General features: G+C 31.1%; 2 protein-coding genes across 4 annotated transcripts in view; both read left to right on the top strand.

Annotated features, from left to right (window-relative positions):
• Positions 1-1455, top strand: part of LOC136976905 (peroxisomal targeting signal 1 receptor-like) — a 62133-nt gene extending 60678 nt beyond the window's left edge. For all 3 annotated transcript variants that reach the window (XM_067272283.1, XM_067272278.1, XM_067272287.1), the window contains exons 15-16: positions 59-216; positions 342-1455. In XM_067272283.1, coding sequence (XP_067128384.1) covers positions 59-216; positions 342-549 — 366 coding nt within the window. In that variant the 3' untranslated portion in view covers positions 550-1455. The remainder of the gene's footprint in view (positions 1-58; positions 217-341) is intronic.
• Positions 1456-11520: 10065 nt separating this feature from the next.
• On the top strand, positions 11521-13290 carry LOC136977242 (uncharacterized). Its single transcript, XM_067272715.1, has 4 exons — positions 11521-11531; positions 11588-11714; positions 11797-11914; positions 12659-13290. The coding sequence occupies exons 1-4, from the start codon at positions 11521-11523 to the stop codon at positions 13183-13185; spliced, it is 783 nt and encodes a 260-aa protein (XP_067128816.1). The 3' UTR covers positions 13186-13290.

Below are 13290 nucleotides of genomic sequence, written 5' to 3'. Positions count from 1 at the left end.
TCGGAAATATATCATTTATGATGTATATAAATATTTAAAGTTTTCCGTATTTTAACAGGACAGTCTTCTTTGGAATAAACTTGGCGCGACTCTTGCCAATAGTAATCGATCTGAAGAAGCCGTTGAAGCATATCACCACGCTTTAGAATTATCGCCCGGTTTTATACGTTCACGTTTCAATCTTGGAATTAGTTGTATTAATTTGGGTGCATACAAGTATGTCATATTTTTCTGTGTATAACATTTAAGTCTTTTTTAAAACTGACAATATTTTAAATATAAAATGATAATTCTGCAATTTTATAACTTTTATTTGACTATGGTATTTTCATAATTTCCAGAGAAGCGGCCGAACACCTTCTGATCACCTTAAATTTACAGAATGCTGGCCGTGGTCCACAGGGTACAAAATCGCAAGTGGCAGTGTCGTACAACATTTGGTCGACACTGAGAATGGTCATGACGCTCCTGAAAAGACACGACCTGTATGAAGCAGTCGACTCTAAAGACTTAGAAATGCTCAACAAAGAATTTGGGATAGACAGTTGACTCCCCAATGATAAAGTAACTTGTGAATGTATTTATAATGTTTGAAGAGCTTATTCCAAATGGCTGTAAGTCAAAATACAAATATTGCCGTCAAAATTATTTAAGATTCGACTTGAAATCTAGTCTCGGTTTTGCAGTTTGATTAGTAAACTCGATTTGAAGTAATTGCAAACTATGCATAAATATACAATATTTATTAATTTAAACAGTTAAGTTGGTTATTTGAAACAATGAGTTCCAAAATACAAAACTTATGCAATAAATAATAAATAACAAAAGGTTACATCCTAGTTTAATAATAAAAATAGTACTGGGTGAGAGAATTGATCCCTCTATTAATAATTGAGTAGCAGTCTGTTTTTAGAACAATGACAGATATACTGGTTTATGCAAAAAAGGATAATTTTAGAATTTGCTTAATAAATTTTATTTAAATATTAAAAACATATCAAACAAATGAAAGAGAGAGAGAATTCAATTTATTTTAGCTTATTTATGCACAAAATTGATATTTTTATTTTTTTATTTATAGGAAAGCAATGTCGGTTGAAAAGTATCTCAAATTGATGATAAATTTTCCACGACAAATGCATAAACTCAGCAAATAGCTTGAAAAGGAGTTAACAGAAGCAATATCAACTCATCTGTGCAAAATTTTATGACTTTTATATTATGAAAATAATTTTGTCCATTATAAACTGATTTTAAGGATTTATTTTAACGAGATTGTTAACTAAAGCACCGTTTGTGCGACTTTTTCATTCCTTAAAATCAGTTATGCAGAAAAGAGGAGGAGGATGAAAATAAACTTTTGATTTCTTATCGTATTAAATGAAAGTTTTTATCTTTGTATGCCTAAGAATAATTGAAATTTGAAGTTGAATTTTTAATAAAGTCTAGAGATGAGGTCTCAGACTGATGCTTTTGATATATTGTAAATGACACAAAGCAATAAAGCTAAAATATAATTAACGTCAATTGATATCTCACCAGACTGAAGAATTAAAATTCAAATTGAGAAGAACAAAATTGCTTGTTATAATAGAAAAATATGCTTAATTCAGTTTAATATCAATTTGTTTGCAATGACTATATTGCAGAAATTATTATTGTAGTAAAATGTCAATAGGTTTAACACCTAGACAAAATAATAATAATTGGGACAGGTCTGTGATGTTGATAGATAAACTGTTTTGAAGCAGAGAAAATGCAGAATTGAAGCTAGGATATTAATAACCAACAAAAAGAAAACAATTGTTCTAGCTAGGGTAAGGTTACAGGATTTAGAGAGAACCATAGAAAGTCAAAGGTGATAAATTAATTATTGTAAGGAAAAAAAACTGCCAAATTTTACCAGTCTGTTTTTAATGCCAATAAGAAATTGCCACTAAAGGCAACAATTATTAAAGTTGAAAATAATTCTGCTACCTAAATTAATAAACTCTTTTAATCACTTATTCTTATTAAAACGAATCAATGACGTTTAGCTTAACCAACCCCACAGTTAATATTATAAGACCTTCCGAAGGTCTTTATACAAATTTGCATTATAATAATTTTGAATAATACAACATGGATACTCCTGCCATTTTAAAAGATACAAATATAAATTTTTAAAACAGTTGCTATTACCAGTTTTATATATTGTGCTATGATGAATGTTAAATCAACAATGTGACTAATTCTGATTTATGATGACCTTGATTGCAGTTTGGCTGTCAGAATAGATCTCATTATTGGGCATAGGATGTCTGTCTGTGTTAAAATTTGTAGGAAACAAAAAAAATAATAATGATATATATAAATTCTGTTCTTATTACTTAGAAGTTATATGGAAATTTATTAAGCAATCATAATAAATGCTTTCAAAAATTATCCTTTCTTCTGCTATAGTTAGGAAATGGTGTAAACATATCAATATTGGAATATAATTTTTAGAAACTGAATAATGAGCGTCTTAAAATTAAATTCTTTTTATATATATATATATTTATTAAATTATCTTTATTTCTAACAATTATTAGAGAAACATTTTAAATAAACATATTGCATTTGTTATGTTACGTTAAATAATATTTCTTATTAACTGTTATTTAATGAAGTTATTTCTATTTCTAAGTTGTAATATATTCTAAAAAATTTTAGATTAAATCTAGTATTAAGATGGTAACATAAGTTGATCAAAAGAGAAAGATCTATTGACGTTATAAGCATACTACTATCACTTAGGTAAATTAATATATCTTTCTTTTTTGTTTAACCCCAAGGAAATCAATGCAGATAAGTTGTAATACATCTGGTTACCAAAATCCAAATCACTAGTAATGGAATGTGTGAATTATTTAAGGGAATTTTTTATTGCGGTAACAGTCCTGCGCTAATTTTTGTTCATTTGACAATGCCAAATCTAAGCCATTATAAAAAGACTATCATATGCTAGTTTAAAATTATTTATACTATAAAAATGATCCAATTATAATTTTGAACCGAACTTTACTTGTGTCTAAATAACATCTTTAAAACTTCTCCATGTTGTCAACTGACACTTTCTACAATATGATTTTCATATTAGAATTTTTTACAATTCAGATTTGAACTTGAAATATTTAATATTTCCCCTTCTATTGACAGTGAAATTAAAGAAAACATAAAAATGTCTTCTATAAAAACACAGCAGACAAATACTTTAGTATTAGAGCTTATTAATGATGAAGACAAATGGACATTGTAGAATTCAGTATTTTTGCATGGCAATTTCAAATATTTAGCATAATTTTTACACGTAATGCTAACATGGATTGTTAAGAATTTGAAAGATTATCATACTAATTATAAACAATTAAAACCATAAATAATAATAATAATTTGTCTATCAAATTGTTATACTAATATGAATTATTCATTTTTATTTATGTTTAGTTACTGACTGTTTATAAGTATTCGATAAACAACAAAAATGTAATAATCAATGTACATATACTTCAATATGAATTTATATTTAAATTCATCCTCATTTAACATCATTCCAATCTCAGTTTATTTGCAATTTAGCAACTCTATAATTACGCAAACATTGACTATTGTAAATAAATTTTTAAGTTAAAAAGTCACTAAAATATTACACAATTTAGGAAGAAGAGAGTTGCCAGTGTCTTACAACTATGTTAGAATAACATAGAAATGTAAAATAGGCATAAAGAATATGCCATTTTAGAATTTTAAAATTCTATTTAAAAAATTACACTTAATTCTTAGGCAAGCTTTTTGCCTTTGTCACAAGAATCTTTATTTTTTTTTCTATTCTTTACAATAAATACAAAGACAAGTTCTAAAATAGTCCTCAAACTGTCACTGATTTAATGAATTTAAACTAGATGGAAGTTATTTATAATTTGGTTCTAACTTTATAATGTTATTAACAAAAGAATTGGAGTATTAAATTTAATTAAATTGTCATAAACATACAAAAATTATAATTTTAATTAAGAAACTTAACACAACATTAGCATGTTATTACTGTGCTGAGATTTTTTAATATTTTTTTTTTTTTTTTTATAGAAAATGAATTCATTATTTTCTATGTTGAATCCTTCCTTTATACCAGTAGATTTTATTTCGTTTATAAATTTTAAACATTTTAAATCATGTAAACACGGACATTTTGTACTAATAGACATTTAGCGTGTTTTAACCTTGTCTAATAAATGCATAGCAATTCAAAATGTTTTGTATAGTCATCCGAATATTATATAACCTTTGCTGATTCGTCATATTTTCTTTATTATAATAAATTAAATACATTGTTTATCAAATTGTTTTTATTATTCTGAGATGATCTTTACTCACGTTTTCTTTTATACACTTTCCAATGATGGTAGATTATGATTTCCTCGTATTACACAACTATCATTTAGCATTAGTATTTTCCTGTTTTGTTTTGGTCTTGATAGTTTATTTTATTCTTTAATTCAAGTTTATAGGTTAGGAATGTTTACAATACTTCGTGAACAGTTTTCAATGTACTGTACTGCAGACCAATGAATAAAGTGAGATTCGTTCTTCCTCTAGAAATATGTTCCTGACCAAATTAAACAGAGGAATCCATATTTAACTAATTATTCCCATAGGTATCCCTCTTTAGTATATTTAACACATTTTTTAATGTTATAAAACAATGCCTTTTAATAGAAATGGATAGATGAACAGTATCATATATATACAAGTGATTGATTTATGCTTGAATTTTGCATTAAGTTTGAATCAATTGCAATTGATTCAGATTAAAGTAATACATTTTTAATTGTGAAGGATGCTGACGTCATTGCTGTGTTTTGCCACGTCACTGTAGATTTTACAATTACAACACAATGTCTTCATAGTTTTCTAGTTGTATTATTCGTTTTGATTTCCAAATTAAAATGTGAAAGAAGAGTTTTTTTTTATTACTTTTATCCTCCATTTACTTGTTTAAATAGGGCAAATAATTTGTTGTATTTTATATTCTGTGTGTTAATTTATGTTAAAGAATGGTTAAAATGGTTTGAAAGTCATCTGATATTTAATAATAATTGTAAAGCTTATTGTTTGAAGTTAGGTCTTTTTCCGTGATGATCATTTTTCATTATACTTCCTCATCTTTCTTATTTTCTAATTGTGTTCTTTGCCTTTTAGATATTAAAATGAACACTTAGTTAATAATTTTTATCAATAATTAATGTTTGAGGTAGTTAAATATACAGTGTTTGTCAAGACTATTGTAATAATAGTAAATATCTTATGTTCTGCCACGAAGATGCTCTCTTTAAAGAAATATATTGTTTTGTCGTACAGTTTTAATAATAGAGAATTCTAAGTATCTTAATAATTATCAAAAATAATCAGCAACGAGTTGCGTAACTTTCCCCGCCAAACTTTAAAATATTGTGTATGTAGCGCTCTGCTACGAGATTTTATTTTAAAAACTTATTATTATTAATTATTATAAGATGGAAAACTGCTTAATTTTGGAGCAGAGACGAATTTTATTTAAAAAGTAGTAATAATAAATGCTAATAACAGGTAAAATCTTAATTCCTCCCCACTCCAGGTACGACACGCGATTCCTCTATTTCCCCTCACCCTCTCGACCTTTAACCACGAAAATTTAATAGCATCGATCCCCCTAATACACGAACTTCCCTGCAAAATTTTAGAAATTTTCGACAAAAGGCACGCAAGTTATTAAGCTTCAAAGTGATCGAAAAAAATCGTGCCCCTCCCCACACACGCAGAAATTTCCCCCGAATTTTTTTGCATTTTTCGACGTTGCAAGGTCCCTCGAGTCCGAAAATGTGAAAATCTTGGAAGGCCATTTTTTGACCGATGGCCATACTTTCCTTGCCAAGTTATATTTTTAATGTAATTCTTCAAATAGGACTAGTAACAATAGGAATAACACAAATTATATTGTAATATGCGAAATAATTAATAATCGATTTTTTGGCCGTCGTCGGTGTACCATACGGAGCTTTACGTGCAACGTTTTTTACTGTAAAAAATTCCTTAAGAAGCGCTGCATCACCGCACCACTACACAAAATTAATAAAGCATATCGCATCAAATATCTCAAATGTATTTATTTAAATGCAAACTTTGCATTCGACGTCTTAAAATACTATCGAATTTTTCGCATTAAATTGGATTTCTTATCGATTTTTTACGTTAGACAGGAACCGAGCATCCTATAAATAGCAGAAGAGGGTAGAACATTTTGATCTTTACTGTTATTGTTTGTGAAAGAAATTCTGTAATTTCTCGTACGTATTTAATTGTAATGATTTCTGGGAGGGGGGTAAAAACTGCAAAACGTTCTACTCGGACCGATATCCTTGTACGTAAGTTGATCGATATCTTTTACGTATTGATCTACAACTACCGTTGTACAGTACGTAAACGTCTTGCACGTACTAGCGAGGTTGAGGCCGAAGTTTTAAACGCGAAAACGTGTACGTCGGACGTCAGCGCCGCTTTCTATAAGCCTAGAAGTTTGACAATGGCGTTTGGAAAGTCAGTTGGAATCATGCTCGACATTTCAAAACGCCTATTGTTCAACTTCTAGGCTTATAAGAATGCGCGCGCTGACGTCAGACGTACACGTTTTCGCGTTTATAAACTTCGGCTCAACCTCGCTACTGTACTTCGAGAGAATGTTTTACTAGATTTATTTGCCCGAAATATTAACGAATTTGCTTTACGCTGGATCCGAGAAAATCGAAATTTCGTGACGTGTTAAACGATCTTCGTTCGTAGGTCCCGACATTTTTTCGTGAAAGCCGAGTACGTCGTAAGCATTCGGCGCACGATCGTCAAATTACGTAATGCGCGTAATTGAAAGTTTAAGAAAGTGAAAATGCAAATAATTTAATTCAAAATCAAATTATTTGAAATTTCGAGTTAACTTTTTTTTCTTTGTCGTCACGAAATTTCGATCTCCTCCTCCTACGTCAGAATTTTTATAATTTTTTAAGCCTTTTCTCAAATGATAATTAAAATTATAACAATTTATTGCTATTATTAAGGGTTTAAAAAATAAAAAAAAATGCATAGTTTGTCGCTCCAATGAGTGTAAGTGGAATCGAATCGTTTATCGATTTTGCTTTGGTGACTTATGGCCTTGGACCAAGCCCTTCAATTAATTAATTAATTAATCAATCAATCATTAAAGCTTTTTCAATGATACACATTCTATAAAATAGTATTTAGATGAACAATTTACTACTAACCGACTATAAAAATCAGATTTAAATTAGCGTGCTTATTCGTGACAACGTTCGTTCTAGCCGCATTAGCATATTTATTTAAAAATTTAAAAAAATCCGCCATTTTTATTTTCGACTTTTGAGCCTTGTTTAACGAATTTTAAGTAAATATGCTATGCAAAATTTAAGGAGGATAATTTTAAGTAGAAATTTTAGACAGTAATTTTCGAGAAACGTCTTAGATCAGGCCACGTCTACAACGCTTCACAAGCTGTCGTGAGGGGGAAAAAATGATTTTTTTTTAACAATAGATTTTAGTATTAGATGCCCTCAAATTGTGAAAAGAAAGAAGAAAAAATCGATGCTGAAAATTTCTTTAACGACAATTCCTTTATTTATATACAAAGCGTGTGTAGACGAGACAACCGATACCATTGCGTGACGTGACGTCTGTTAACTATGACGTATTAATCTACTACTACCTACCGCTGTTTGCCACGGTGGTGTGTTCAGCTTGTTGTCGTTTTATTTTTTTTTACTTTGCCTCGCTCCTTAAAAATTCTGCAAAGTATAATTTTAAATATATTAAAGCGCTTGGCACGGAATTTCTATTTAACACAATTCTCGCAGCCGAGAGAGACGTTTAAAATATGGACATCGTTCATGAACTTACAAAATGCATAATAATAACAACAATAAAATATTCTCGATATACAACGTTTTAATATCTTACAAAATAACGAAAATTGTATACGGTTCTCTTAGTGAATTATTATAATTATGTAACTATAAAATTATTTATTGTTAGAGAAATTTTGAATACTTTATGGGTGAATATATAGATGATAAAATCGTGTTAAGTGGTGATAAAATTCAGATGATGATAGCCCGTAGGAGACTTTCTACGCTATCAAAAGAAGGGTTGTTACATTCTATTATTATTATTATTAACAATAACTCTATTGTTTGTTTCTAACTCGAAGTTTAATTTATCTTTTTCTTCTTTCTCCGTTAAACAAATTTATTCGGTTATTTTTTTATATATATATATATTATAATTATATATTTCCCACTTCGTTCTCGCAATAAATATAAATACAAGTTTATTCTAAAACGAAATTTTGATAATTATTGGATATTTGTTTGTTGTACTTAACAGAGAGTATCATTCTCATTGCCTTCAGTATACAGTACAATTAATTACTGGATTAAGTCGAAATCTTTTGTTGACAAAATCAAAAACAAAAAAAAATGTAGGTGAATTGTATGCAGAAATTCTGTGATACTGTATATTTTTAGGTAATGATACCAACTTGTTTTATAATGCGAATGGTAAATTTGAATGATGATTTTTATCGAAACTTTGTATACTCATATTTACTCGATATATATATACATACATATATATATATATAAATATAAAAAGAAATGTTGTTTATTATTCAGTTTTTTTGCAGCTTCTGATTTATTTCAAAATATGCACGACACGCTTTATAAATTGAGGGAAAATGTGTGTAATTTCTGTGGTACCATATGTGAAGTACCTCATAAAATACAGCGAAATCTGCCTAAGCGGGAAAAATTTTTTCGAAACGCAGAGATTTTCGGTGTTAAAAAAAACAGAAAAAGAAAAAAAAAACCTGTTCGGAACGGAAACCTGCCAAACCGGAAAAATATTCCGTATGATGAAAATCCGGTTTACACGGGTTTTACTGTATATATATTCAACAGTTCCGCAACGACGATGGCTTGTCAATCAATCGATTTTTCTTAAGATAGTAAGTAATGTGTTCGATATTTTACAATACGAAACTTTCCGATTAAATTAGCCGAAATTTTCTAATCTCGAAGGAAATTGGAAAAGATAAGAGAACGTAAAATAGAAAATAATTGCTGATAATCGTCTTTTCTTGCATTACATAAAGCTTAAAAGTATAGAGCGTGAAGGACAGAACTCGTATTTAGCTTCGTTTAAGCCTTTTACGTTGTTTGCCGACCCTCGTAAACGAGGAGATGGCGTATTGTCAGATAAAGAAATGAAATCAAAGTATTATCGGCAAGACCTTTCGCTTATTTATCTTTACAAACAAAGAAAAAAAAATTTAATGACGTTAATTGAATGCGTAGAAAATTACATGTTTGCAAATCCTTCGACCGTAATACACTCTATTTTTCGGGCTGACTTCACGCATTAATTGCAATATCTCGTACATTATTTCCATACATTTACCTTTTCGTCTCGTCATCAATAATAGTTCCTTCGAGACGGATCAATGTTCAATCAAAGTACATATCTTATCTGCGTTTTAAATTACACAAGACGAAATTATTGCATAAAGTAGGACTGATGTGACATTTACACCGTAACTTAATCAATATTAAATTATCGATTGTAGTTTTCACCTCGATCTTTATAAATGTTACGGGGGACGGGCCAACGACAGTAAGAAAAATTTCTCATTGTCGAGTTTCGAGTGGACACACAAAACAAGGCGTGTTTGTTGTGTACTGCACTCGTTTCTGCCTTTTATTTTTGTCGCATGATATATAATAAAAACGCTGGTAGGAACAGTTTCCTGGTTGAACCAGCAAACTGTTTCCTCCCATTATTGAACTCCCCTATGCCCCATAAAGACGACGCCCAAGCATGAGAGAGACTATAATCCACCATTATACAGAAGAAAAAAACGTGAATAATTTGCAAAACTTTCAATGATTATGCAAAAATATATGTTATTTTACGTAATACATTTTTTCTTATATAAAATATAATATATTTTTTATTCGAACTAAAGCAAATTATGTAACATATTTCTGCAAGATAATAAATTATTGTATAATAATTACGCCCTCGAGTGCCATTACCCCTTTTTTCTGTATCGTAAAACAGTTCGTAACACCGACCTTAAACAATAGATCGGGATTTCAAGGCCAAACTTACAGTAGATAATGAAGTGTGAAAAAAACCGACGTGGTTATTGCTTATCTTCGATATCTCTCGATTGTACAATCTCGACAACTAAATTCTTTATCGATTATGCAAAAAGAAAAATAAACATTAGCAATCAGAGGACCGCTTCTATCTCTGATGGACCAGAACGGTCATATGATTACCATAATCATTACGAATTTAGGACTCACCGAAAACATTTCTGATAAATTCCAACATTGTAGAAACGTATACAAAATGTGGAAATCAGGAAATTGCCACACACTTTCCAAAATTCTTGTGTTTAAAGGTCGAAAGGTCATACTTAAAGTGTCGGTCCCTAATTAAAAATAAATAAATAATAATAATAAATAATAAGAGAAATTATATTTATATATATATAAGTGCATTAAAAATAATTATGAAATTTCAAATTTTACACTACACAAATTCTTATTGAAGAGTGGAAATTATTAAATTTAGCTGGTAATATTTATATATTTATATTTAATGTAAAATGACCTTATTAATCCTAAAGATTATTATAAATTAATAATTATTTTACCGTAATATTACAATTCTTTCATATTCCAGTAAAAGTAATTATATAAATGAATCAAATAGGGGCATAATTTCAACTAACGATCCAATTTATTTATTTTATTTTTATTTATTTATATTTTTACTCCATTAACGAGTACTAAAAAAATGTAATTCGATATTTTTCAAAATGGCGGCAATTAATTAACGCGTGACATACATTAATTGCAAAATAATTAATCGAATTTGTAAATATTATAAACCAATTGCGCAACGGATATTTAGCTTATTTAATAAACTAACCATTAATAAAACAGAAAAAGATAAAGTATGTGGAAGAAAACACAAGCAAAAAAAAATATATTTAAAATAAAATTTTGACACGGAGCAAAATACGCATCCATTATTAATAAAATTATAATATTTCTGCTGCGTTCCCGTCGATAATCACGTGATTCATCGTTTGACGCCGCGCGATTGGCCATTCCCGCCCACGTGACCGGCCGTGCATGTGAACAGCGCGTGTACCTCCGACCAATCAAAGGCGATCAGCCAGACGACATAAAATCCTGCCGCTAGAGGCGTTCCGTCTTTCTACGTTTTACCGAGAGAAGAGTAGTCGTTCAAATTTGCACAGGGGAAAAAATATATCTAAATATTAAATTAAAGAGGAGAAAGGAAAAAAACTCAAATAAATCAAGATAAATATTGAATGGATCTTAGCATCGACAGTTCTCTGGTGGTGGAAAACGCTGGAACGAGCCAATGGCTGGACGGTTTGTGTCAGTCTAACCGTAGTTCCGTCGACAGTAAATGGCAAGAGTTAGAAGAGATATTGGGGAGCCGAAAAATATCGTCTGCAGTTAGAATTACAACTCCAAACACTTTCTAGCAGCCTCGAGCACCAATTACTCTTCGAAGATTACCTGAAACAACCCTCCGAAGTCCAGGAAGATCAGGTGAGAAGAATGGCGCCTCACGCCAGACAGGTGGCGCCCCGGTCGACTTCCGTGTAAATAAAATGTTTTGTTTATATTGTAGGAAAACAATTACATCCATCTCACCGATAGTTCTTACGTCGTTCGTGGAGAAGATATCAAAGACATCCCCACCAGTTATGTCATTAAGGGCCTCGAAGATTATGAATTTCCAGTCGTCGGTGAGTCGATTTTCTTTATTATATATATTTACACATTTAAACAAAACTTAAGTCACGGTACAAATACACTATCGCCATTTTAATGCAGATACACACCTAAATACAATTGTAACGGGATAATTTTGTTTGTTTTTAAACTGTAAGAATGTGAGGACGATTCATTGGCGTTTATCGAATGAGTAGTTTTATTCATTGGTAAACGAGAATTGTGTTTACATTCTGACTCGCCTTTCTAATTAGTTACAGACACTATTGGCTACACGCTTATGTTTACATTATAGTCGTGCTGTTTGGTTAATAGGGGGCAAAATTTCCTGTTGTTTTAAATCGAGGAGTGGAAAAACGGCGTATCACACGTTGAGGAAGGATTCATTTCCATCCGTACCGGCAGTTTAATACGGATGTAGGACCCGTGGGCACTTCCGAACAGTTAAGAAGGACGGAGAATGTACGGTACAAACCCAAATTTGTTTTAAATTATCGTAAAACGACAAGGGGTGTTTTTTGTATCAATTAACATAAACACTGTAATAGTGTGGTGGAGATTACGGGATTATCTCAACCACACTAGTGTATTGTTTATATTAATCGATCCAAATCTGTTTTTACGCCTTCAACCGGCCCCCGGCGGTTGGAGTTTGGCTCCACCGAAGCGGCCATTTTTCTATTGTCGTACACACCGGGTGGTAAAGTAGAACACGTTGCTTACACTTTTTTTTTTTTTTTTTTTGTTTCTCCCTGGAGGTACGTACGTGGACAGGAGAGTGGTGCCGGGTTTCCGCTACCGGGTGCGTCTGAACCACAGCAAGATTCGGCTGTTTGGCGGAGAGGCATTGACTCTGAAATCCGTGGGAATGGGATATGGAAAACGTGTAGTGTTCGAAGACAAAAAGCCATTTTTGATCGATAACTACTTCTGGTCCGACACTCATTCGGACGGTTACGGATTTTCGTTGGTTGCCGTAGGGGAGGGCGACCGTTTCGACATCAGACAGACGGACAACGGGGCCAGCCTGGGCACCGTCCAAGTGGTCGACTGTCAAGGGGGACAGAGAGAAATTCGCATGAAAATTAACGAAGACGGGACAGTAGAGAAAACCGTCCAAGTGGAGTTCTGGGTTAACGTCGACTCTTCTCTGTGCAGCGATTCTTGTTACAGAGTTTTGGGAGAAGTTTTGTTAGTCAAGTCGAAGAAGTGTCCTTCGGCTAAGGTGGTAAGAGTTCACTTGAACGATTTCGTCCTCAAGAACTGCTCTTTCTATCCCTTGTAAAAAAAAAAAAAAAAAAAAAACAGTTCGGTTGATTTGTTTCTGTATACACGACACCCGTTCTGTTAAATATGTACAATAGAATTAATAAAGTGTTTTTTCTGCAAA

The sequence above is a fragment of the Centruroides vittatus genome, unplaced genomic scaffold (genome assembly GCF_030686945.1).
Source record: "Centruroides vittatus isolate TY-2023 unplaced genomic scaffold, ASM3068694v2 contig_1112, whole genome shotgun sequence".
Taxonomy (NCBI): Eukaryota; Metazoa; Arthropoda; class Arachnida; order Scorpiones; family Buthidae; genus Centruroides; species Centruroides vittatus.
Note: the sequence above shows the minus strand (reverse complement) of the source record. Positions and strands in the feature narration are given on the sequence as shown.

Excerpts from the sequence above, each read along its gene's own strand:
- LOC136977242 (XM_067272715.1), top strand. Across the intron at positions 11,715-11,796 it reads CCGAAGTCCAGGAAGATCAG|GAAAACAATTACATCCATCT; the intron begins GTGAGAAGAATG and ends TTTATATTGTAG. Across the intron at positions 11,915-12,658 it reads TTATGAATTTCCAGTCGTCG|GTACGTACGTGGACAGGAGA; the intron begins GTGAGTCGATTT and ends TTCTCCCTGGAG.